The sequence below is a fragment of the Oryctolagus cuniculus genome, chromosome 1, assembly GCF_051225735.1.
Source record: "Oryctolagus cuniculus isolate XC-2025 breed Fujian yellow rabbit chromosome 1, ASM5122573v1, whole genome shotgun sequence".
NCBI lineage: Eukaryota > Metazoa > Chordata > Mammalia > Lagomorpha > Leporidae > Oryctolagus > Oryctolagus cuniculus.
This window is the reverse complement of record NC_142867.1, coordinates 8,831,689-8,856,673: the sequence shown is the minus strand read 5'-3', so window position 1 is coordinate 8,856,673 and position 24,985 is coordinate 8,831,689. Positions and strand designations below refer to the sequence as shown.

General features: G+C 52.1%; 2 protein-coding genes across 11 annotated transcripts; both read right to left on the bottom strand.

Annotated features, from left to right (window-relative positions):
- Nucleotides 1–973: 973 nt before the first annotated feature.
- GANAB (glucosidase II alpha subunit) lies at nt 974–19,470 on the bottom strand. 10 transcript variants are annotated; one of them, XR_016229319.1, is made up of 25 exons: nt 19,307–19,464; nt 16,117–16,221; nt 15,878–15,986; nt 15,509–15,636; nt 11,573–11,752; nt 11,060–11,125; nt 10,169–10,242; nt 9,913–9,996; nt 9,730–9,826; nt 8,999–9,179; nt 8,280–8,433; nt 7,859–8,094; nt 7,639–7,765; nt 7,456–7,535; nt 7,112–7,255; nt 6,882–6,978; nt 6,466–6,567; nt 6,069–6,312; nt 3,446–3,510; nt 3,190–3,288; nt 3,010–3,084; nt 2,729–2,842; nt 2,494–2,606; nt 2,256–2,356; nt 974–2,121 (listed from the first exon to the last, which is right to left on the bottom strand). XR_016229319.1 is itself a non-coding variant. In XM_089326377.1 (25 exons), the coding sequence occupies exons 5-25, from the start codon at nt 11,619–11,621 to the stop codon at nt 2,012–2,014; spliced, it is 2,394 nt and encodes a 797-aa protein (XP_089182503.1). In that variant the 5' UTR covers nt 11,622–11,752; nt 15,509–15,636; nt 15,878–15,986; nt 16,117–16,221; nt 19,307–19,470; the 3' UTR covers nt 974–2,011. The 10 variants fall into 10 exon arrangements, 9 of the variants coding, with proteins under 9 accessions (XP_089182503.1, XP_051689030.1, XP_069925591.1 ...); XM_089326377.1 differs by having other exon boundaries at nt 3,190–3,266; nt 9,913–10,000; nt 19,307–19,470; XM_051833070.3 differs by having other exon boundaries at nt 3,190–3,266.
- A 136-nt stretch (nt 19,471–19,606) lies between these two features.
- Nucleotides 19,607–24,599, bottom strand: INTS5 (integrator complex subunit 5). Its single transcript, XM_002721005.6, has 2 exons — nt 24,375–24,599; nt 19,607–22,750 (listed from the first exon to the last, which is right to left on the bottom strand). The coding sequence occupies exons 1-2, from the start codon at nt 24,452–24,454 to the stop codon at nt 19,774–19,776; spliced, it is 3,057 nt and encodes a 1,018-aa protein (XP_002721051.1). The 5' UTR covers nt 24,455–24,599; the 3' UTR covers nt 19,607–19,773.
- Between the last annotated feature and the right edge of the window lie 386 nt (nt 24,600–24,985).

Below are 24,985 nucleotides of genomic sequence, written 5' to 3'. Positions count from 1 at the left end.
CGCCGGCCAATGCCTTTTAAATATTTTTTTTAAAAATTCTTATAAAAATTATCTTTTAAGATTGATGGTCCACAAAACAGAGAAAACTATTTCCTGTCACTAAACACTGGAAAATTTTCCAAAGTGCTGGTAGCTAGAGAAACAGCCTTTAGTGTGAGAATATGACTTTCCAGCTATTTCTACGCTAGGGAATTTCATCACCTCTGATCATCACTGATTAACTAGGCCTACTAAAACCAGATGGCCTTGTGGGCTGTTATGGCTATTAGCAACCCAAAAGCTGAGGAAGGCTTGTATTTGCTTTCTTTTGCTTCCCCATTTTGAAAGACAGAGAGGAGACCTTCCATTTGCTGACTCATTCCCTAAATGTCCACAATGCCCAGGGCTGAGCCAGGCCAAAGCCAGGAGCCAGGAACTCCATCTGGGTCTCCCCAGTGGGTGACATGAACTCAACTGGTCGAATTACTCATCTACTGCTTCCCGGGACATCCACTGGCACAGGAAAGTGGTCCAAAGCGGAGTAGCTGGGATTCCAGGTATTCCAAAGGATGTGGACATCACAAGTGGCTTTCTTTTTTTTTTTTTAAAGATTTATTTTAAAAGTTTAAAAGGAGAATTTTCCATCCCCAGATGGCTGCAACAACCAGAGCTGGGCTGATCAGAAGCCAGGAACCAGGGGCTTCTTCCAGGTCTCCCATGTGGGTACTGGGGGCCATCTTCTGCTGCTTTCCCAGGCACATTAGCAGAGAGCTGGATCAGAAGCGGAGTAGCCAGGACTCAAACAAACGCCCATATGAGATGTCTACATCATAGGTGCCAGCTCCCGAGTGGCATCTTAAGCCACTTGTGCCAAATGCTTGCCCCTGTGCTAGCTAACTGATGCGCAAATGAGACTTAAGCTGAAGCCTGGTGAAAATGTCAGGCTCTTTGGCTTCTAGGATATATGGCTCAGGTACACCTAGAATCCAGACACTTGACAGTTACTTATGGTTTCTTTATTGTTTTTCCTTTTATCAAAACCTGTCACAGCTGGGGGCCAAGAAGTAAAAAGAATTCCCACAAATATTCCCATTCATTCTCCATTAGTCTTTCCCCACCCCACCCCACCCAGGGCTTCTGGCCAGCCCTGGGCACACATGATCATCTCCCCCCACCCTCAGCCTTTTCCCAGCAATAAATACAGGTGTTCGTGATTCAATGAAACCACAACTGATTTCTCCATCTTGAATGCCCCTCAAGGGGACAAGAAGGGGGCAAAAGAAGTTTAATGCCCATCCCCTCTTAAGGAGGCGTAGAAACTTTTTTCCCCCAAGGGACAGGGGAGGTAGAACTGCCCCCATCAGAACTGCAGCAGCTCTAGAAGGAATTGGGGAAAGGAAATGTGGGGATGAGAGAGAAGAGGGTGTTCTCCAGCAACCTCACTCCTTTGATCCATTCATCCCTTACAGGTAAAAAGGTGGTCCCAGTGTATCAGTGGGGCATAAAAAATGGATGGCTGACAGGGTAGTGTCAGGAGGAAGAAATAAAAGGAGGGACGGGAAAGCAGTGTGGTGGGGAAGAAGAGCAAAGACAGAAGGAGCCTTAAAGCTCAGAGTCTTCATCTTCCAGGAAACGGCATCAACACAAGAGGTATGAATGAATTAGGGCCTGTAGGAGATTGAGGGCCCCCAAGAAGGCAAGGCAAGGGCCCTGTGGTCCTCATGTCTTCCTAAGTCGATGTGCTCCAGTTAGAGCAACAGGAGGTTGGGGTGGCGGGCAGGACAAAGGGAAAGGCTTGGTATCAACCAAGTGGGACGGCTCAAGAGATCACAAGAGGAATTTGGAGACCAGGGACAACCCTCTCATCCTGCCCAGATGTTGGCAGAATCTGGGTCTTGGGATAAGGAAGGTCAAGGCTAGGGTGTGTATGTATGTGTGTGTGTGTGTGTGTGTGTGTGTCAAACTCCAAAGCAGAAGAAAGGATAACTCTTCCCACTGCTTCACCTCTTCCCAACCCAGAACACCCCTAGGGTTATCGCAGCTGAATGCTCCAGTCAGAGGCCACATTGACACCAGGCTTGCGCAGAATCAACACAGAGGTCTCAGGGTCATGCTGGAACTCTAGGCGGCTTTCAGGAGATCCTGGCGGAGGAAGAGGAGCATCACAGTTACAGTATTAGGCAAAGGACAGCAACTGCTTTCCCAGAGACAAAGACATCCCCAACTATACCCGCTTCCCCTCTTTGCCCATCCAGGCAGATGGACTGGGCACTCACCTTTTGTCTGGAGTACCACGGCTGCTGGCTTTCCAGCCCCCATGATCACCACACGCTCAATCCAAATTGGGGTCTCAAAGTGGCCTTTGGCATCTGCTGAGCTGAAGGTGCCAAAAACAGATGCTCATCAAGGGATAATTTGTCAGAGCAGAAGGAAGAGCGAGACCCAAAGCCAGGTCAGAAGCCAGGTGAACTGTGTATCCCAAGGCCCAGCACCCCACAGAGGGTACCCCGTTACCTGGAAACAAGGGTGTTGCCAGAGAATGAGAATCGACGCAGCAGGAATTCCTGGCGAGTCTGATAGTTGAACGTGTGCCCATCATCCAAAAAGAGTTCTCCTTGGGCTGTACCCTGAGCAGAAATAGAGCAGGTGAGTGCCTCAGCCCAAGAGGGGGCAAAGGGCACATCTCCAGAGCACTGAGTCATAGGGAGGTGGGCCGACAGCTGAAGACGCATCCTGCCTGCACACTTACCTGGGGGCTGAGTGCAACAAAGAGAGTGAGGGGGTCATCCTTCATGCAGTCTGAAGAACGGCGCACTCGCATCCATCGAGGCACGATTGTCCCTCCACGCTGGAACACAGGAATCTGGGGAAGGAGCAGAGCTGCAATGAAGGCCCTCCTCTGCAACCCCATGGCATCTGTTGCTCTTGCCCATCTGTGCCCACTCAGGTACTGGATCCCAAAGCACACCCTTTTCCCCTTCTGGAAACCCACAGGCAGATGGAGCTGGCAGCTGGGCCAGAAATACTCACACTGCTTAGAGTTACAGGCAGGTACAGGGTCTGGGGACCATGATGCTTCTGGTAGCTCTGAACGTCGTACCACACCTAAAGGTGACAGAGGAGTATGATAATCGGTTGCTCAACGCGGATGCCCCATTCTGTCTGCTCCTTTGGCTCCCACTATCTTTACCACAACCTTCCTTAACTTACCTCCCCCTGGCCAGGCAGATAGACCTGCACACCATGGGCCCCAGAGTCGGATACAGGGTGAACCAGCAGTGCGTCCCCTGAAGCACAACAGAATCAACTCTGAAAGGAGGGATCAGTTCCCAGGCCTGAGACCACCCAAGTGCCCGTCCTCTTGCACCACCAGCTGCACTCATTCACCCCAGGCATCTACAGAGTGCCCACAAACGCTTCTCAGCCCTACCTCAACCACCACCAAAACATTCTCCCCATCTCTCACCAAGTAGGAACTGATCGTCTATACTGAAGGTAGTCACGTCTTGAGGATAGTGCACCCACATGGGCCTAGGAAGGAGGCGAGAAAGGAAGGTATTTGTTTTATAAGAAGTCAAATATACATCTGCAAGAATTAATAATAGCACTGCCAGAGCCAGCGTTGTGGTGCAATGAGTTAAGCCACTGTGCATCCCATATGGGTGCCGGTTCAAGTCTCAGCTGCTGCAATTCCAGTCCAGCTCTCTGCTAATGCACCTGGGAATGCAGTGGAGGATGACCCTGGTGCTTGGGCCCCTGGACCACATGGGAAACACAGATGGAATTCCAGGATCACAGTTTCAGCCTGATCTAGCTCTGACCATTCCAGTCATTTCTGGAGTGAACCAAAGGATGGAAGATCTCTCTCCTGCTCTGTCTCTCTCTTTTTTTTTTTAAGATTTATTTGAAAGACAGAGTTACAGAGAGAGGTAGAGAGAGAGAAAAAGGTCTTCCATCTGCTGGTTCACTCCCCCAGATGGCCACAACAGCTGGAACTGCGCCGATCTGAAGCCAGGAGCTTCTTCTGCGTCTCCCATGTGGGTGCAGGGGTCCAAGGACCTGGGTCATCTTCTACTGCTATCCCAAGCCACAGCAGAGAGCTGGATCGGAAGAGGAGCAGCCAGGACTAGAACTGGTACCCATGTGGGATGCCAGCACTTCAGGCCATGGCTTTAACCCACTGCGCCACAGTGCCAGTCCCTCCCTCTCTTTCAAATAAATATTTTTAAAAGGGTGGTGGGGGAGGCTGGCATTGTGTTATAATGGGTAAGGCCTCTGCCTATCACACCAGTTTCCCATATAGGCAACAGATTGTGTCCTGGATGTTCCCCCTTCTGTTCTAGCTCCCTGCTAACAAGCCTGGGAAAGCAGTGAAAAGTGGCACAAATGCTTGGGTTCCTGCTACCCATGTAGGAGACCGGAAGAAACTCCTGGCTTCAGTGTGGCCCAGACCTGGACGATGTGGCCATCTGGTGGGTGAATTAGTGGACAGAAGACCTACCTCTCCCTCTCGGTCTGTAACTGCTTTTCAAATAAATAAAATAAAATAAATTTTTTAAAAAAAGAGAATAGAACTGGGACTGGAGCAGGGGAGCACTACACCTAGCAGTTAAGACACTTGGGGCTAGCACTATGTTATTGCGGGTTAAGCTGCTGCCTGCGGTGCTGGCATCCCATATGGGCTCTGGTTCAAGTCCTGAATGCTCCACTTCCAATCTAGTTCCTGGCTGATGCACCTGGGAAAGCAGTGGAAGATGGTCCAAGTTCTTGGGTCTCTGCACCCACATGGAGACCCAGATGAAGCTCATGGCTTCAGTCTGGCCCAGCCCTGGCCATTGCAGCCATTTGGGGAACAAACCAGCAGACTCCCTCTCTGTAACTCTTTCAAATAAAATTTTGTTTTGTTAAAAAACAAAAAATAGGACACCACTTAGGATGTCCATATCACAGTGCCTGCCTTCAAGTCCTGGCCCTGCTCCCCAAATCTGGCTTCCTGCTGACATGAACCTTCAAAGACAGCCGGCAATGTGCTCAAGTAGCTGGGTCCCTGTCTCCTGTGGGAGACCCAAATTGAGTTCCCAGTTCTTGGTTTCAGCCTGGCCCAGTCCTGGCTGTTGTGGGCATTTGGAAAAGAACCAACAGATGTAAGATCTCTTTCATAATAACTTTTTGTTGAAGAATAGGGTAAGACTCAGAAGCTTGCAGCAGTTGGGGTTCAGGCTTCAGCTACGAAAGACCACCCTGGTCAGCTCGTTTCACTCCCTAACACTGCTCTCGCCTCCGCTCCCCTGCCCACTCATCCAACTGCTCTGCACAGCAGTCTTTCAGCAGCCTCCTCATACACTTCAGTGCCCCGGCCTGCCAGGCCCGCTGGGATCAGATTACTGGCTCTTTTTTTTGCACCTGTGGTCCCTTCAGCCTGCAATATTCTTCCTCTAGCTCCCAAAAGTCAGTCACTCATCTTTCAGACCTCATCTAACTTGGCCTTCTTCTCAAGTCTTTTTGTGATTCCCCTAATCCCATTACTCAGTTTTATTTTTGTCAAACAACTCATCACTGTTGGCAATTTTCTTTAAATATTCACTGTTGTTAATCCTGTTACTTTGCCCTTCACTCTTTTTTTTTTTTTTTAAACAGGCAGAGTGGACAGTGAGAGAGAGAGACAGAGAGAAAGGTCTTCCTTTGCCGTTGGTTCACCCTCCAATGGCCGCCGCGGCCGGCGCACCGCACTGATCCGAAGCCAGGAGCCAGGTGCTTCTCCTGGTCTCCCATGGGGTGCAGGGCCCAAGGACTTGGGCCATCCTCCACTGCCCTCTCTGGCCACAGCAGAGAGCTGGCCTGGAAGAGGGGCAACCGGGACAGAATCCGGCGCCCCGACTGGGACTAGAACCCGGTGTGCCGGCGCCGCAAGGCGGAGGATTAGCCTAGTGAGCTGCGGCGCCGGCCGCCCTTCACTCTTGATCTTTAAATGAGACTCCCTTCTTCACAAGGACCTGGCAAATGAAGTAAGAGGCCCAGAGATGTGGTTCACTCTCTACTGTCCCCTAGCCACCTCAACCCACTCTACACAGACTCAGTGAATGACTTACCTCATGACAGGAACCCCTTCACGATGGGCCTGATAGAAGAGGGTGTACCAGAAAGGCAGCAGGGAATATCGCTGGCCTAGGGCATCCCGGATTATGTCTTGGTGCTGAGAGGATAACAGCCAAGGCTCTCGCCGCCCAGTGTCCAGGTGGGCATGTGCCCGGAAGAATGGCTGGTATGCACCCATCTGGTACCAGCGCACAAGCAGCTCTGGCTCTGAATTTCTGAAGAAGCCGCCCACATCCGCTGGGGAGGGGTCGAAGAAAGAGTTCAGAAAGGTGGGTGAGCAGAGGTGCTTGCTGAGGAGCTTCCCAAGGCCCACCCTAGACTCTGGGCTCTGCCCAGGCCTAGGCTGTGGGCCCTCTACTTTGCCCCCTCCCAAATTCCTCCTCCTCTTACCCCCACAGAAGGTAAGTCCCACCAGACCCAGGCTGAGACACATAGGGATAGTGATCTTCAAATGGTCCCACTCTGCAGTGTTGTCCCCTGTCCACACTGCACCTGCAGAACACAAGAGGGAGGGAGGTTGCACACCGAGAAGGGACTCAGCCTTTTCTACAGCCCATTCCTCTGACCTGCCACATCTACTCTGGGCCCCCCAGGACTCTGCTGAAGATGGCAGAGTTCATAAGAGCCCCTGAACAAGGACTGGACCTCCCACTCTCTGGCTCCCCTTAAAATGCACAAGTGGGAAGGGTGCTGCTCTCAGAGGATGGGGCATGGATAGGTTTCTCAGAAAGCCAAGCCTAGACTCAGGGCTCCTGCCATCCGCCCTTCACAGCCCTCTGCGTTAGTTCTCATTCTCCAAATCTTACCAAAGCGCTGGGAGCCAGCGAAGAAAGCCCTACTCAGGACAAAGGGGCGTTCTACGCCCCCGGAACGCAGTATTAGCCCATCAGCAGTCGCCATGTGCTAGGAAGGGAGAGGGGAGAGAAGAGGGACAGTGAGGAGCAAAAGACATCCATCACCTGTTGCAAGTGCCCAGGAACTCAGTCTCTGAGCCCTATATTCCCCCTTTTCACCAACTCTTCTCCCAGCCCCTTACCACATAGAAGCCATAGATATTATGGACATCCCGGTGCTCCCAGCCACCATAATGCTGGGCATCTTTGAGCATGGTGACCTCAGGACCATTGAACACAGATGGTTCATTCATGTCATTCCAGATGTAGAGGTTGGGAGCTGAGCCCTGGGGATACAGGCAGAAAATACAAATGGAAAGGCAAGAGAGTAAGACAAACTGTCAGAGCAGAGAGCTCCCAGGATCATCAGAAGTCCCTGATAAGTTACAGGCAACCAATCAAAACAGCAGGTGCCAAGCAGAGAAGACGTATGTGGGGAGGCAGGGTAGGAAAGATGGAACAGGTCATGGGGAGAGGCCTTTCCTACCTCATAATTGTCAAAGTTGAACATGTGAGCCCACCAGGTCCTCATCATGGGATTAGTGAAGTCAGGGTAACCAGCTGAGCCTGCGAGAGCGTAAGGGTGGCTGTGAACCCACGGGACCAAAGCGCTACCATTCTACCTCTGTGGCCTCTCAGTTGTTTCTCCCTCATTTCTGGGCTTGCCTACCTGGCCAGCACCAACCCTCGTAGTCAGAGCCGTCCCGAGTTTTAATGTACAGCCCCTGGTTCCGTAGCTCTTCATGAACTCGGTAGTTAGAGTCCACCTTGATGTGGGGGTCCACAATGGCCACCAGCTGGGGTAAAGGAACATGAGTGGTTAGAGCTCTCCAGAGCTATTCTGCCTTAGCCTTCCCTGTGGAGATCAACCACGGCCACAGCCCTTTTACCTTCCGCCTCTTGGAGGCCAAGTGCTCTAGCATGGCGCGCGGCTGTGGGAAGCGGCTGGGGTCCCAGGTGAAGTACCGCTTGCCGTCAGCATGTTCGATGTCCAGCCAGATGACGTCGCAGGGCATGTTGTGATCATCAAAGCCCTGATCCACTTCCAGCACATCAGCCTCGTCCCGGTAGTTCCAGCGGCTCTGGTGGTAGCCCAGGGAGAAGAGCGGGGGCAATGCCTGGGTGCCTGCAGGTTCATTGAGGGATGGGGGTCACAATGGGGATCAGGTCCAACCTGGGGCCAATGGGGGCAACCCAGAAATTAAGAGAGGTTGAAGGGCAAAGGGCTGGCAAACAGGCTGGGGCACAGAACCAGCCCTCTCAAGACAAGGGCAGAAATATAAGGCCATCGACAGTGAGGACACCAGGTACCTGTGAGGCTAGCGTACTGCCGAAAGACATCAAAGACGGAAGGCCCAAGCAGCAGGAAGACATCGATAATGCCGCTTTCTGACATCCAGCGGACATCTGTCTGTGGGGTCTCCCCAGAGCCTTGCAAGTAGTCCAGCATCTTCCCAAACAAGGTCTGTACAGGGGATCAGAGATCAGACACCTGCGTTCTCATTTCCCAACCCCAAGACAGAAGCATCGCTTCTCTCCTTAGAGCACTCACACAGCTGACTCCAAAAAACTTACTTTGGTCTGAGATGGAACGTCATCTCAGTGAAGCATTCCCAGACCATACTATTTAAGCACCGCCACCACCCTCTCCATGGGACTGTGTCAGCTCCTCCTTAGCACCTACTCCCCTGAGCTCAGCTGCCTTCCCTTCTCCCTGTTTAATGTGTCTCCCCCTTCCCTGATCAAGCTCAGCACACCTGCAGCATCTAGAAGAGTGCCCAGCACATAATGTACTGAGACGCAAAGCCCTCAGTCTGGAAAGGGCAATGCCTTCCCCATGTGTGTGAGGAGTGACTGGAAAACTCAAATGCCGTCCACCAAGACCCAGGACCCCCTCTCTCACTCAGTCCCCAAAGAGGCTATCCCACCTTTATCCCACATTAGCTTCAAAGCCAATGTCCTTAGTATACCCATCTGCCTCAAGGCCTGACAACTCCCTCCCTCCCTTCTCCCAGGACCCGTGCTCATACCTTCCCTGCAGTGTTAGACGATATATCGACCCAGGTCTCTGCCGCATTAAGCCAGAAGATGCCCAAGTCACGATGAGGATTATGAGCCAAGAGCACAGGCACAGACCCATAGAGGGCCATGGGGTTGTACAGCTCGTACTGGAACACATCCAAATTGTAGAGGCGATACGGCTCCCCATCTCTACAAACACATAAACTTGGGGTAATAACTGGCCCCAGCCTGTGCAACATGCAACCCTCACCCCAACGACACAGGTATGCCATAAGAACTGGCTCCTCTGTCCTTCCTTTTTTTTTTTTTTTTTTTAAAAGCAGAGTGACACAGAGGAGAGTAACAAACAGAGAGATCTCCCATCTGCTGGTTCATGCAGAAGCCAGGAGCCTGAAACTCCATTTGGGTCTCCCGCATAGGTGGCAAAAGCTTGGGTCATCATCTGCTGCCTCCCAAGCACCTCAGCAGGGAACCAGATCGGAAGCAGAGTAGCTAGGCTTTGAACTCGAATCAGCACTCCAATAAAGGATGTGGGCATCCCCAGCAGCAGTTTAACCCACTGTGTCACAAAGCTTGGCCCCCTGCCCTTTCTCAAAGAGTTTTCTGATCAACAAAGGCCAGTCAGGCATGGGCAGTGATCACCCCAGTCTGAGCACTGAATCTGCACACACACCTCCCCAAGCCCCCAACTTCTTCCTGCTCTCCTTCCCCCCGACCCTGCTGTCACCATGGAACTCACTCAGTGACCTTGAGCCTCAGGCTGTCTGCATGCTCAGGGATTCCATATACATGTTCCATGCCTGGCAGAGAGAAGTCCAGACCCACAGACGTGGGACCTACAAGAAAGCAAAGGATGAGCTCAGGGCCTCGGCTCAGCAAAGGACTCCCTGTGCCCCTGCCCTCGGCTCTCCCAGCCCCTCACCATGTGGCTTGCTGTCAGAGTGAGTTTTGAATGTCTCCTCCCAGGCTCCTGGCTCATCTTTCTCTGCCTTCCCCTGGGTCTCCTCTGGCTGTAAGGAGGAAAGTGAACCACTACCCAATCATAACCAGTTCTCTCTCTTGCCCCTCTCATTTTCTAAATTCCATCCCTGAGGGCAACACTAAGCTCAAGTTTCTCGTGGGTCTTTCCCTCCAGCCTCCCAGCCAGCCTCATCCTCCAACCACCCACCCACTCCTACTTGCCTTGTCACCATCCTCAGGCATCTCCTCGGGCTGGGCCTCATCGCCCTCAGCTGGGTCTTTTGATCCTTGCCTGGAAGGTAGGAGAGCTGTCTGCTCCAATCCAGAGGGGGCAGGGACGAGGGGCTAGTGGAAGGAGGGGTGGGGGAATAGAGAGCCAAGGGTCCAAAGGAACGAAAGCAATGGAGGAAGGGACTGAATGTTAAAGGTTGGAGAGGGACCCCCAGTGAGCAGGTAAGTTCACAAAAGAGGGGGGTACAGGGTGGAGGGATGAGAAAGGGAAATGAGGAGTAAATGCCACCAGGAAGTACCTTCTGCACAAAGGCCCTAATCACCGGCTTCTGCCAGCATCTCAGAAGGGACAGGCAGAGTGGCTCAGGGCCTGGGTTCTGAATGCTAGTCCTGGCTTTTGGTGCCTCCATTGAGAATCTGGCCTCAAGTGCCCTCACTGGGCCTCAGCCTCCTGGCCCAACACAGGGATTTGCAAAAGCAAGTAGGTCATACTACAGCAAGTCCCTATGGCTATACACAAGGACTTCAAGGGGTCTGCCAAAGGATGCTTTTCAAGGGCAGCTGGCAAGCAACTCTGCCCAGAAACTCAAGTGCACCCTGGCTGAAAGCCAGGAATCCCAGTCACAGGCAGCACCACTCCACCCACTGGCATAGCAGTAAGCTTCCTACATTCCTTAAGGACTGCAAACATTTCATTTTCCTTCTCCCAGGGGGCTCCCAGTCAGGCCAACAGGGGACTTAGATACCACATAGCTGAGAACAGGGGTAAGCAAAGGAGAGGGCATGAAAGGGTCATGGGCATGTTCCCCCGAGGGCCAGAGTAAAGGGTGGGTAAGGGCACAGGAACAGATACAGTACCAATAGCCAAATGGATTTACCTAGAGAAAAGGTTCTTGATCTTATCCCACATGCTACCGAGCGTGAGACTAACTCTATCCGAGAAACTGGGGCAGGAGGAGATGGGTGGGGAAGGGGAAAAGGAGGCACAAAACCAACACAAAAACAGAAACATAAAAGTGAGTTTCAGTAGACAAACTTCCAGAGATGGGGGGGAAAGAAACCAAAAAATAAAAAATAAAAAGAAAGAAAATAAATTTGGGAAATGTGATGATATGAGAAGGGGAGGAGGGAGAGGCAGACCCAGGCAGGACTCCCAGAGGAGATGCCCAGGGTACAGCTCAGGGACAAAAAGCGACTGTCTCCTGGCCTGTACAGGAGATGGAGGAAACTGCAACCCAGGTCTGATTCCTGCCCTCCCTGCTAGACAGCTCCTCCCAGCCCCCAGGCCCCACCCTGTCCCCCCCCCCCACCGGGAACTAAAGCACCAAACCCCATAACATCCCTAGGCCCTTCCAGGTTAGGTTCCCTGTAGTCCTGAATGTAGTACTCACGGGACCCTGCGGGCCCTCTGGTGCTCAAAACCCATGAGTCCTCGGGCATTGACACTGAGCAGCAGGCTGCGGTCTTCTAGCAGGTCAAGGCGGAAAGGCTTTGCCGTCAAGATGATTTTGTAGGGTCCCTCAGCCACTGTTAGCTCCACACTATTGTCATCACGGCCAGAGATAGAAAGCCTGAGAAGGGATCAAAGGGGATACAGTCACAATAGTTCAGAAGGAGGGACTGCTAGGAGTCACAGTGTGGTCACAGTGGAGGAACAAATGAAGGCCCAAGCACACTCAGAACTTTGAAATTAAGAAAGATGGCATGGCAGATATTGAAGAAACAAAGACTAGTGGGATAGGAAAAAAAAGATTTCCCAGAAAGGAAAAAAAATGGTGTCATGTTCTTACCTCATACCAGATACACATATCAATTCCAGAAAGATCACGACTTAGTAATAAAAATTCTAGAATATAAACGAATATTTTTCTGACCTTGAAATAGAGAAGGATTATTTATAATCCTAAACAATATAAGAAATACTAACACTAGAAGATAAAAGACTGACACATCTAACAGCATTAAGATTAGGGATTTCTATTTATCATAAGGCATATTTAGGATAACAAAGAACAAGAAAAGTCAGAAACTATGTCAGGTGTGACAAATAAATATAAATACAATATGGCATCCTGGAAGGGACTCTGTAACACAAGAAGTTCATTAGGTAAAAACTAAGGAAACACAAAATGTAGACTTTGGTTACGTGTAATGACTCACTACTAATTCATCAGGTACAAGGAACCACAGTGTTGTTAACTGCAAGGGAAAGTGGTGCCGTGGATACAGGAACTCTAAGAATATACTTGCGAGCTGGCGCCGCGGCTCACTGGCTAATCCTCCGCCTTGCGGCGCCGGCACACCGGGTTCTAATCCCAGTCGGGGCACTAGATTCTGTCCCGGTTGCCCCTCTTCCAGGCCAGCTCTCTACTGTGGCCAGGGAGTGCAGTGGAGGATGGCCCAGGTCCTTGGGCCCTGCACCGCATGGGAGACCAGGATAAGTACCTGGCTCCTGCCTTCGGATCAGCGTGGTGCGCCGGCCACGGCGGCCATTGGAGGGTGAACCAATGGCAAAGGAAGACCTTTCTCTCTGTCTCTCTCTCTCACTGTCCATTCTGCCTGTCAAAAAAAAAAAAAAAAAAAAAAGAATATACTTGCAATCTAAAACAATTCTGAGATATAGTGCTTTTATTTGCTTATTTGTAGTTAACAGTTTATTTTAAAGGCAGAGTGGCAGAGAAGGAGGGAGGGAGATGGGGAGAGGGAGGCAGAGATCATCCAACCACTGTACATTCCAGTGCTGAAGCCAGGAGCCAGAACTCCATCCTGGTCTCCCATGTGAATGGCAGGAACCGAAGTACTTGGACCACTGTCTGCTGTCTTTTAGGCACATTAGCAGGAAGCTGGATCAGCAGCAGATACAGGACTTGATCTCAAGTACCCCAAAATGGGATGCACGCATCCCACTTAGCAGTTTAACCCACTGTACCATAAGCCTACTCCCAAAAGATTTTTATTTTCAAAGATACCTTTAGGAAATCAAAAATAAACTACACCCTAGAAAAAGATAGCAGCAATACAAATAAGTGGCAAAGAATCAGTATTGGGACTATTTAATGAGTTCTATAAATTAATGAGGACAGACAACATAAAAGAACAATGGGCAAAAGTTGTGAATGACCAACTCACAGAACAGTATAGCAGAAAGAGATGCTCAACTCATTAACTGGGAAACACCAACAACCAAACGAAGACCACCATGTGCTGTTTTATACCCATTCTACTGACAAAAATTAAGTCCAACGGTGCCATGAGTTTTGGAGAGCATGCAGATCGATAAGCTCTCCTGTAAACTGCTGGTGGAAGTGCAAATTAGCAAACCCCTTTGGTTTTATCTTAAAAGTTGATCATCCTCATGCTCCACAACCCTACAGTACCTCTCCTAGTCATAACCCAAAGAGAAAGTCTTGCACAAGGACAACAGGAGACATGGACAAGAATGTCCATGTCAACACTTTGGGCAGCAAAACACTGGAAACAACCTTAATACCTATAAATATGGAAATATACAGGTAAGCTGGAGTGTGCTCAAGCAACATAATACTACACAGCAGTAAAAATGAATGAACAGGAGAGACATGCAACAGAACAGTTATGAAAAGAGGAACTCCAGATCACATTCTCTAAGATCACTAAGATACATTCCCTATAACTCTCAAAAACAAAGCCACATAATTTATTACATAAGCATATATCTACAGCATTTACACACATACACACACAATATAACTCTAAGAACAAAAAACATGAAGTAATGATAAACTTCAGAATAGCAATCACTTCTTGGAGAGTCAGAGACAGTGGGAAGTACATGGTTGAACTAGGAGGAAGATTGATAGGGTTTATCAAGTAGAGGTTTTATGATGCTATTTCCTAAATTATGTATTATGAGACAAGCCAAGGGACTGGTGTTATGGCGCAGCTTTAGGCTGCTGCCCATGACACCAGCATCAATATGAGCATCAGTTCAAGCCCCAGGCGCTCCACTTCTAATCCAGCTCTCTGCTAATACACCTGAGGAAGTAGAAGACGGCCCAAGTGCTTGGGTCTCTGCCACTCATGTGGGAGAAACAGATGGTGTTCCAGCCTCCTGGCTTCTGCCAGGCCCAGCCTCAAAATCAGGGCCATTTGGGGGAGTGAACCAATGGATAGAAGATCTTTCTTTTTGTCTCTGTTTCTCCTTTTCTATAGTTGCATTTCAAATAAAGAAATACATAAATCTGTAGCGCACACGCATGCTACAATGGAACAAGGATAACAATGTGTCTTAACTCAAGAATGTGAGGGCTCCTAAAAGAAAGGATGAAAGAGAGAAAAACAGATAAGCAACAAATGAACCAGGGAGATACTGTATTCCTGAAAGGCAAGATTTGTGCCTTATTTCTTGTTTTAACACCAGCACCAAGCTGAGGCCTGGCACAGAAGAGAAAGCGATACCTGCTTGCTGAATGAATAAAAAACGGGTGAATAAGAAGGTAAGTGAAACAGAGGAAGACATGAGGAAAGGTTGGGAGAGGGGTAAAGTGCTCACTCAACTAATACCCTCATGTGGGAAAGAAAGTCAGCCACCAAAGGGGCCAGCACTGTGGCACAGTGGGTTAAAGTCCTGGCCTGAAGCACCAGCATCCTATATGGGCGCCGGTTCAAGACCCGGCTGCTCCTCTTCCTATCCAGCTCTCTGCTATGGCCTGGGATAGCAGAGGAAGATGGTCCAGGTCCTTGGGCCCCCTCACCCGCATGGGAGACCCAGAGGAGGCTCCTGGCTCCTAGCTCCGGATCGGCGCAGCTCCGGCCATTGCGGCCATCTGGGGAGTAAACAAGCGGATGAAGAACCTCCTCCTCCCCCTCCACCCCCTCTCCTTCTATCTCTGTGTAACTCTGACTTTCAAATAAATAAATAAATCTAAAAAAAGAAAGTCAGCAACCAAAAAAAAAAAAAAAAAAAAGGTTCAGTAGAAGGGAGAAAAGAGACATGGAGATGGGTATTTTCTCAGTAAAAATGTACTAAGCTGGAGCAGGCACTTAGCCTAGCAGTTAAGATGCCAGTATCCCCCAACAGCGTACTTGGGTTGAAGTCTAAGTTCCAGCTGCTGACTCCAGCATCCTGCTAATGCAGACTTTGGGAGGCAGCAGCGATAACTCAAGTAGTTGAGTTCCTACCACCCATGTGGGAGACTTGGACTGAGCTCCTGGAACCTGGTTTCAGTCTAGCACAGCCCCAGTTACTTTCAGGGGATGCAGGTATTCAGTGAATGAAACAGCAGATGGGAACTCTCTCTCTTAAAAAAATTAAATAAATAAATAAAAGTTGAAAAGAAAAAATTTACCGAGCTGTGGGAGGATCAGCCACCAAAACATCTGGCACACGGTATCGGGGCCGCAGGGGCTCCAGCTCATCAATCCTGATGCGAGTCATGTTCTTCTGAAGCCCCTGGAGTTCCAGCACCAGTAATACCTACGGGGACAGAGGTTTGGATCTGGAAAAAGAAGAGCTACACCAAGAAATGCCTTCTGAACCCATCTCCTCCCGAGAGGTCTCCTCCTCTGAGCCCTTTGCTTAAAGAAACTGAAAGCAAATTTATTCACAAAGTCCCAAGATGAAGCTAGGACAGGATGTCTGCTACAGGTTCCCTCTTCCAAAAGTATCCCTTAGCCATGTGTCCACACCCACCACACTTGTCCTTGTCTCCCCTTACCTTGGTGACCTCGTGGATCAGATGAACCGTGAGGGCATCAGGACCAAGCTGAAGAGTGTCCAGCAAAGCTCGGTATGGAGAGAGGCCTGGCCGTATGCTTCGCTGCCTCCTGCCAAGTGGAATGGAAAGGAAGTAAGGTGTGAGGGCACCCCCGTGTCCCGAGGTCCTAATACTTGCGGGGTCCCCAGGCTACTCCCACGTTACCCTATTTCCATCCCATTCTCCCACAAATATCATACTTGCAGAAGGAACTTTCTTCACAAGTCTTGAAGTTGCTTCTATCCACAGCAAGGGCAATCCCCAGGCAGACCCCTAAAGAAGCCAGTACCAAACCTGCCCAAGACCTGCAGAGAAGAAGGACAGAGGGACAATCAACACAGCGGTCAGGGAGGACTCCACCACCAAGAGGGAAGACTTCTTCCTATCACGATCCTAGAAGGCAGCTCAGGAAAGGGAAGAAAGGCTGCGGTCACTGAACAGAAAAGGCAGAATGCATGTGGCGACGGGCCAGGCCTGAGCAGTCAGCTCACTCCCACCTTCCCTTCACAAAGCAGAGGAGGTGGACAAAGGATCTCTGGCCTTCAGGGGCCCTCGTATTGACTCTGGTTACATCAGCGTCTCAGAGGAAAGCAGCAGTAATAGCTAGTCCCAGAGGAAATGGTCGTGGTACCACACATGTGGAACAGAGAAACAAAGCAAGCTGTGCCTTTCCCTGGGTATGGCATTGGGTGGAACAGAGTTAAAAAGTCAAGATGTACCTCTAGCCTGATGGTCCTAGTTACCAGGGTCTTTTTTTTTTTTTTTTTTTTAAGATTTATGTATTTATTTGAAATGCAGAGTTACAGAGAGGCAGAGGCAGAGGCGCAGAGAGAGAGAGAGAGAGAGAGAGGTCTTCCATCTGCTGGTCTACTCCCCAACTGGCCACAATGGCTGGAGCTGTGCTGATCCGAAGCCAGGAGGTAGGAGCTTCCTCCGCGTCTCCCACATGGGTACAAGGGCCCAAGGACCTGCGCCATCTTCCATTGCTTTCGCAGGCCATTGCAGAGAGCTGGATTGGAAGTACAGCAGCTGGGTCTCCAACCAGCGCCCATATGGAATGCCAGCACTGCAGGTGGTGGCTTTACCTGCTATGCAACAGCACCGGCCCCCTACCAGGGTCTCAACTTCCCTAGCACCTTAGGGATCCTGCTCCTCTGATCTCCACTCGTCCATCCTCAAGACAATTAACCAAGGGTGGAGCTAGGGCATAGCAAGTTAAACAGCAGCTTAAGATGCCCTCATCCCATCAAGGAGTGCCAGGTGAAGTCTTAACTCCTTTGTTCTGGATCCAGTTTCCTGCTAAGGAGCTAGGAAGGCAACAGACAATGACCCAAATATTTGTGTTGCTACTACCCAAGTGATAGACCTAGACAGAATTCCTGGCTCCTGGACTGGGCCTGGCCTGCACCACTGAATGTAGTAGGTATTTGGGGAGTGAACCAGTAGATGGAAGATTTATTCATTTCTCTCTCTCTCCTGAATTTGGTGTGGCCCAGTTCCAAATGTTGCAGGCATTTGAAGACTAAACCAGCAGATGGAAGACATCTCTGTCTCTCACTTTCCTTCTCTGCCATTCAAATAAATAAACCTCAAGAAATAAAAGGACAAATTACCACCATTACTACCTAAGGCTGAAAAGAATATGACAGCAAAAGTGCACTGAGCCCCGAGTGCTCTGCATTCCTACCAACCACCAGCAGGATGAACGGAGCCGGCCCCACCAGGGACCATCACCATCCCAAGAAGTCATCACAAACTGTCCCTTCTCCAACATGCCAGCCGATGAAACAATAGGAACTAATAGGCTTATTTTAAAAAGTTACTTTAGGGATATATTCATTCATAAATACTAAACAGAGGTTCTTCTATTTTATTGTCTGTTAAGAATCACCTCTGGTGCTTGTTAAATGAAGATTCCCAAGCCTTGGGCATCTGCATTTTAAACATGCTTTTGTGGGGACTCTGATGTGAGGGATCCGGAGCACACTCTGAGAAAGTGTTCCAAAGTGAAGGTGGGGCAGGCAGGGGAGACAGGCTACTTCTAAGCAACAAAACTTTGCAACCTGTAACAGGGCAGCTTAAGCCAGGGCCTACCATACACTGTATCTAGCATTAGTCTCAGAATCCTCTTGAGAGCTCAAGGTAAGGAAAATTTCTGGGAGAACACAGGCAGCCTTTGAGCTCCAGAAGAATGTGCAAAGCAAGCGCTGCACACCAGGCCAGAAAGAGGAGTGAAGAAAACACGAGGCACTGTGTTCTCAGCAGGAACTAAGTACCAGCAGAACAAGCAGGAAAAAGTGCTACCAGGAACACACAACAGTAAGGCGTGGGGGCCAGCACCCGAGAAGTGGCCGCAGACCCACCCACATCCACCTGCCCAGAGCAGGTACAGTGAGTTAAACGTACATACTCTCTGGAGCCCTATTTGCAGAATGCAAAACAGGTTTGAGGAGACACCAACAGGGACAGGATTTCTAAAGGACCTTTCAGCTCTGACCTGCTGGAACACCCCAGGAACTCAGGGATGCACTGAACACCCACAAGAGGTGTTCATGAAGCCAAAGCAGGAACGAGCCGCAGGGCAAGCTGCACCTGTTTACTGTTTCACATCACAGACTTCCAGAAGGCTGAGTTTTATGGTCCACGCCTCTTCTCATTGCCGCTGACAGTACATGCCTCTCCCGGCCCAGTACATCCGTTAGATCCTGGTAAATGCTTTGCGGCGCGAGGATGTGCTTCGAACCTTTTTTTGTTTCAGTAATGTAAACTCGAAAGCGCAGACCAAACCATTCAAACGTGTGGGGTCTGAGCAACACCATCCAGGCAGACTGCGAACTTACTGGATCCTGCCCCAGCCGTGTCCAGCAACCGTGGACAGGTCACTAGCCAGGGCAGGTGCCCACGTGAAGACAACGGCAGGGGAGGGTCCGACGCCGGATGGGGGAGGAGGGGACGGCAAGAAGGGCAGCACGGGCAGCACGGCCAGCCGCGGTGCTTCCACCCCAGCCAAAGGGCCACAGGGCAGTTGCCTGCCCCAGGCTGGGCCACGTCTCATCCCCCCCGACCGCCCCGCGCACTGCAGGAAGGAGACCGCGGCATAGACCGCCGCGAGTCCCCAAGGGAGAGCGGCGGCCGAGAACGGCCAAGGCCAAGAGCACACATGTGTGGCCTTCTTTAAGCCTCTGGGCCAGAGCTTGGAGCCCCAGAGGCTAGGGCCCCAACGTCGCGCGGATCTACCGCGGGGAGGCTGGAGACGCCTGAAGCCGCTTCCAAGGGACAAAGGATCCTCGCGAAGCCAGGGGTGAACAGGGGGACATTCAAGAAGGGGGGTATAGGGCTCTGGGGGTCTAGGGACGTCCCGGGAGCGCCCCGGGATTCCGGGCTCCTCACCGCCTCCTACGCGCCGCCACTGCCGCTACCGCCGCCATCTTGTGCCGGGTTTGCTCCTTGACCCCGGGCCTCCCCTCCCCCTGCGCGCTTGAGCCACGTATGTGAGCGCCCGCCCCTTCCGGCCCTCTAATTGGTCGAGCCAGAGCGCGGCCTGACGACTGTCCTATTGGCTGAGCGCGCACTCTAAACTCCCCTAAGGGGGCTGGGCCAGGGGCGGGCTTAGAGGCAGGGGGCGGGAATGTCCAGTTTGGGGTGCTGTCCGACTTAGCGGGTTCTCAGGATCAGACGGAAGCATTGGACTGTTTTTCTCAACTCGGCAAATTTTTATTTAGAAAAACTGGTGGGGGAGGAAAAAAGTGACAGCTCCCTTTAGGCCAAGGACTTAGAAGAGAAACTTCCACCCTTCAGTAGCACCTTAGTCCCTTTTCTCACTGCTCAACCTCCCTCGTTTCTGGAGCTGGGAAAGGCTACGTCCCCTGCCGAAGGAGGGTGGATGAAGGTGCCTGGAAACGGCCAGAGAAAAGGCCCAGGCGATCGATGTTGCGGTGGAGGACACTGTGCAACACAGCTAGATGGGGGCCACCCTCACCCCCACCCTCCCTGGAGAAGTCCCGGATGAAGCGGCCACGCTCCGACTGGAAGATGAACTTCTGGGGCAAGGGCCCATGCTCCCGGAGAAAGCCCCAGACACTGAGCAGCAGCAGACGCACTTCGAAAGGTGCCAGTTGGCTAAATACCTCGTGCATATTACCCAGTGCTGGTGGCAGGAGGCTTCCCTCTGCCATGACAGCCACCAGGGTGCAGGATGCCTCCAAGTGCCAGGGAGAGTGGGCTGTATCAGGGTGTCGAGAGGCTTCCCAATGGCCCAGGAGGGCGGCCAGCAACCCCCGCAGCAGCACAGAGCAGTAGCACAGGGCTGGGGGCGCAGCCGCTACCAGCTTTAACAGCTCGAAGAGCAGGGGCTGTTCCCTGAAGCGCCGGCCAATGCGGAGATCCCGCTCCACGGTGGCCCGAGCATGCTCCTCGGGGGGCCAGGCCAGCTCAGCACCAGCTGCATCAGGACACACACTCTCCACCAAGGTCACTGCCACTGCTTTGGCTGCCTCTGGGCTCAGGGTGGGAGCCCCCCAGAATCCTCCACATTCATTGCCCCCAGAGGCACTGCAGCAGTGGACCAGGAGGCTGAGGAGGCTCTGGGTGTTATAGATCACTTCCTGCTGATTTCGTGACTGGACAGACTTGGGCGGCTTTAATCCACGGCCGATGACTCCAGCATGGAACACAGACCAGATGCCTCCAGGACCTGGCACAGCCGCAGTGTGCCGGCGATTTGTGTCCAACAGGGAGGCAGAAGCCAAAGGAGCCGAGACAACTGAGAGAGTCTCATTGTCCCCATCCACTTCCCCTCCGAACAGTTCTGTGTTGCCCCGATGTAAAGCTCCCTCCACTAGGAGCTGCAGGACAGCCTTGAGCCCAGCTGCGGAGGTCTGAGAGAGGCGGGTGAGAAGCTGGGAGGCTGAGGCCACGCCTGGGGGGCCGTGCAGCCTCAGAGAAGCAAAGAAGCGGTGCACCCCAGCCCTCACCAGTCCCAGGAGCTGGGAGGGGGACAGGGCTTCCAGAGGAAACGGACAAATGGCCAGGAGGGAGGCAGCAGCTTCGGCTACTTCCTCCTCAGGATGCAGCAAGAGAGGAGCCAGGTCAGACAGATGAGCCGAGGCCGACTCCCCAAACCGAGCCCCTAGGGCTGCAGGTCCCTCCCCGCCCTGCTGTTCCCACCCCACCAGCAGTGCTAAGTTACGCAGGAACCGGGCTGTGAAGGGAGGCTGCAAAGTCCCTGCGTGCACCCGAGCCAGGCAGCTTCGGAAGGCCAGGGGCAAGAGGCCAGAAAGACTGACCACCAGCCCTGCATACAACTGAGTAGCCAAACTCAACTCTTCGGGGCTTCGGGCTCGGCTCAGTAGATGACCCAGGGCCTCAGGTCCACAGCTTGGCCGCGTATAGACAGACAGCAGGCCCAAGAGCTGGTGCTGCCAGAGGAAGCGCTTCCGTTCCAGTCGTAATGTCTCTCCACACAGCTCTCCAACGTGGTTTCTTAATGCATCTAGAAAGGGCACCGGGCGGGGAGGTGGGGGTGGGCCCAGCACCCCTTCCCCAGGAGACCCTCCCCGGTGATGAACCAGTTTTTGCAGGTGCAGTAGCAGCAGTTGGATCAGCCGGTCACAGGCCTCACGCACGGTGTCTGGCACAGCCAGGCCCTGGGTGGTAATGACCGAGGCAGGCATAGCTGTGTCCACCAGGAACTGCAGCAGGCGGTAGGCACCTGCCCCAGAGGCCTGGCTCACCAGGTGCACAGCCAGGTTCAGCATGTTGTCCAGCTCCTCTCGGGGGAAACCCTGCAGGTGTTGCTGTAGCTGGCTCAGCACAGCTGGAGGCTTGAGGCAGTCCACGAGCTCTCCAGAGACTGTGCCCAACAAAGCTGGTGACATAACCGCCAGCTGCAGCAGGAAGGGAACTGTGGCCTGGAGAGAGGGGTCCCCACTCCGGCCCCCAGTGCCCCCTGCCAGGCTATCATGGAACATCCGCAGGAGCTCTCGTCGAATGCTGTCTCCATGGCGGGAGGCCAGGTGCCCTAGGATGCCTACAACTGAGGCAATCTTGGGTACCCGTTTCTCCCCAGGGATGGCAGGAGATCCAGGGAAGGGGTCTGTAGAGGGGGTCTGAGAAGAGCTTCCACCACTACCACCAGCTCCGCCTCCAGCCCCACCATGGACACAGAAGTCCTTAAGGCCACAGGAGAGGACGCGGGAGATGATAGTGCCAGGAAAAGAGGAGCCAATATGTGCTACAACCCAGTCAAAGTGTGGGGAATGCTGGACAGAGGTGTCCAGCAAGGCATCCACACACGCATCCGGGCAGCTACCAATGAGAGCTGAGAGGCACTGCACGTAGATGTCCATCAGTGTGCGGGTAGCCCTGCAGCCCATCCACAGCTGCAGCAGTTCGTTCAGAGAGCCTGTGGCGTGGGGCACACGCTGGTGCTGGCCCGAGTATGTACTGCTCAGCTGCCCCATGAGATCGATGGACCATGCGCTGATAACAGGCGCCCAGGCCTTCGGGTTGGCCCGGATAAACTCAGACAGCACCTGCTGTACTTCCTGCACCACATCCTCTAGACCAGGTCCCCCAGCAGGGACATGAGAGGGTGGAGGTGGCCGGAGATGAGGTGGACCAGCCACAGGGCTTTCATCCAGGGTGGCCAGATGGGCCCGGACACTCTCATCAAAGACACCTCTCAAGTGGTCAAGCACAGCAGCCCGAGCAGGTGGCAAGGAGCGGAGCAGGAGAAGGCCACAGCGAGCATGTTCCCGGGCTGTGAGCTGGTGGCCCAGAATGGGGTCTACGCCAGTCAGAAAAGCCTTGATTTCCTGGGACAGCTCCTGAGCACTGTAAGAAAACAAAAGAAATGGACTTAGATATTATATTAGGCAAGTTACATTTCCTCTGTGAGCTTTGGTTTCTTTCTGTGTAAAATAAGGATAATATTATACCTTTCTCAGTAAAAAAGGTTTCTAAAGCTCTTAAGTACCACATCTAGGGGTGGACATTTGGGGCAGCAACTAAGATAAGGCTCAAGATGCCCACATCCCATATCGGAGTGCCTGGGTTCAAGTCAGCTCTGCCTCTGAGCCAGCTTCCTACTGATGCTCATCCTGGGAGGCAGCAGGTGATGACCTAAGTACTTGTTCCCTGCCACCCAAATGAGATTCCTGGGCTGAGTTCCAGGACCTGGGTTTGGGCCTGGCCCAATCCCTGTGTTTCAAGCATTTGGGGAGTGAACCAGCGGACAGAAGATCTTTCTGTCTGCCTTTCAAATAAACATGAATGAATAAATAAATATTTAAATTAGTTCAAAAATCTACATGAGTCAAAACCAATGCCATTTGATCATCATTTAAGTACCACACCTGGTTCACACTAATCACTCAACAAATGCCATTTTTCTTTCAATAATAACAACGACAATAGCAATAATAGTTAACTCTTAGAATGTGTCAGGTATTCTTTTAAGTATGCTCTATGTATTTATTTCAATCCTGACAACAGTTCAATCAAGAATTACCATAATCGCATTTCACAGATAAGGAAACCAAGGTTAAGCAAGCAGACTACATATTCAAGAATTGGGAACCACCTCCGGGCTCGCTCTACACTGAATCTCCTTCTGTGGAGGCACCTGATATATGGGAAGCACTCGTGTTCCTGTAACACCTCCCCAGCCTTACACACACGCTCCCCTCCTTCCCCAACAACACAAGCACCCTGCAATCTTCCTGCAAAGAGAAATGTAAGTTCCTTACTAAGGGCTCTTCCTCCCTCCCAGCTCATGTCTGCCCACACTCCGCAAGCATCCTAATCACCCACACATCAACCACCACCAGCGACCCCAGCCTCAACGAGCCTGGGAACGAGGGCGTCCCAAGCACAGACAGGGTCCTGCTTTTCAACCCTTCCACTCCCGAAACATACAGGTTCTGAGGTACGGAAGCCAGTGTTCGGGGAGGAGGCAAGGGGCTAAGGCTCCGGCTGTGCCATGTCTCTCCGGTCCCTCAAACACACACACACACACACACACACACACACACACAGACAACACAATCCAAGGCGAGTGCAGTGACTCCGTTAGAGGGCCAGGGAAAGGCTAGAGGAAGCATCAGCGGGTTTCTGGGCCGGGAGTCTCTACGAAGTCGGGGCCCGGGGTTCCCTCGGGACTAAAAGGGGCAGGGCTGCTGGGTTCCCAGAGTTCTGCTCCGACTCCCGCCAGGGCAAGGCCGGGCTCCAGGGCAGCTGGGCGTCGGGGTCTAGGGGTAGGCGGAATCGAGGTCTTGCTGGCGCGGGCCCTGCAGCCCGGCGTTTTGGTGAGGCAGTCCCTGAGTTCTGCGAGGACCCGACCAGGAATCCCGGAGAACCCTGACGCGAGTTCTCGAGGTAGGAGCCGGGTTTCAGCCCAGAAGGCTGAGGATCGGCGCGGGGCCGCGAGGTGGGGGAAGATGCCAGGGGCTCTGACTACCTGAGAGGCGCGGGACCGTGGGTGGCCGGGGCAGGCCCGGGAGGCCCTGGGGCCCCGGGAGGGTCGCACAACGCGGACATCCCGGAGCCCTAGCCTGAGCCCGAGGCGGGAGCGACGGAGCGCAGGCGGCGCATGCGCGGTGACGGGAACCCAGAAAGGAACCAGCGACGAGGCCTCTCAGGAAAACCAATCCGGCGATGTCCGCAACCCTCATACATTGGTTCCGCACCGCGTCGATGACAGCGGGAAGGGCACACGCCCTCAACACACCCTTTTTTTTTTTTTTTTTTTTTTCCTAAAGAGTCACTGACAACAGACGGAATAAAGCTCATCAGCTCATTCACGGTGGGATTTCATTGTTGTTCCTAACGCCCAAAATGCAGATGTTCAACTCATGAGCTCTTAATAAAGGAAACATTAAGAAACATTTTAATCAATAAACAGTGGCAATGTAATAAACAATTAAAAAGTAGGCAAGGGGAAGCAGAGAAGACATGAAAAGGAAATTCAGAAGATAAACAGAAAAAAAAAAAAGGAATGATAAGGAGCCCAAAGCAAACTGTGCTAGGCCAGAGTTGTCCCCCAGTGGGAGGTAGAAACATCCTTGTATC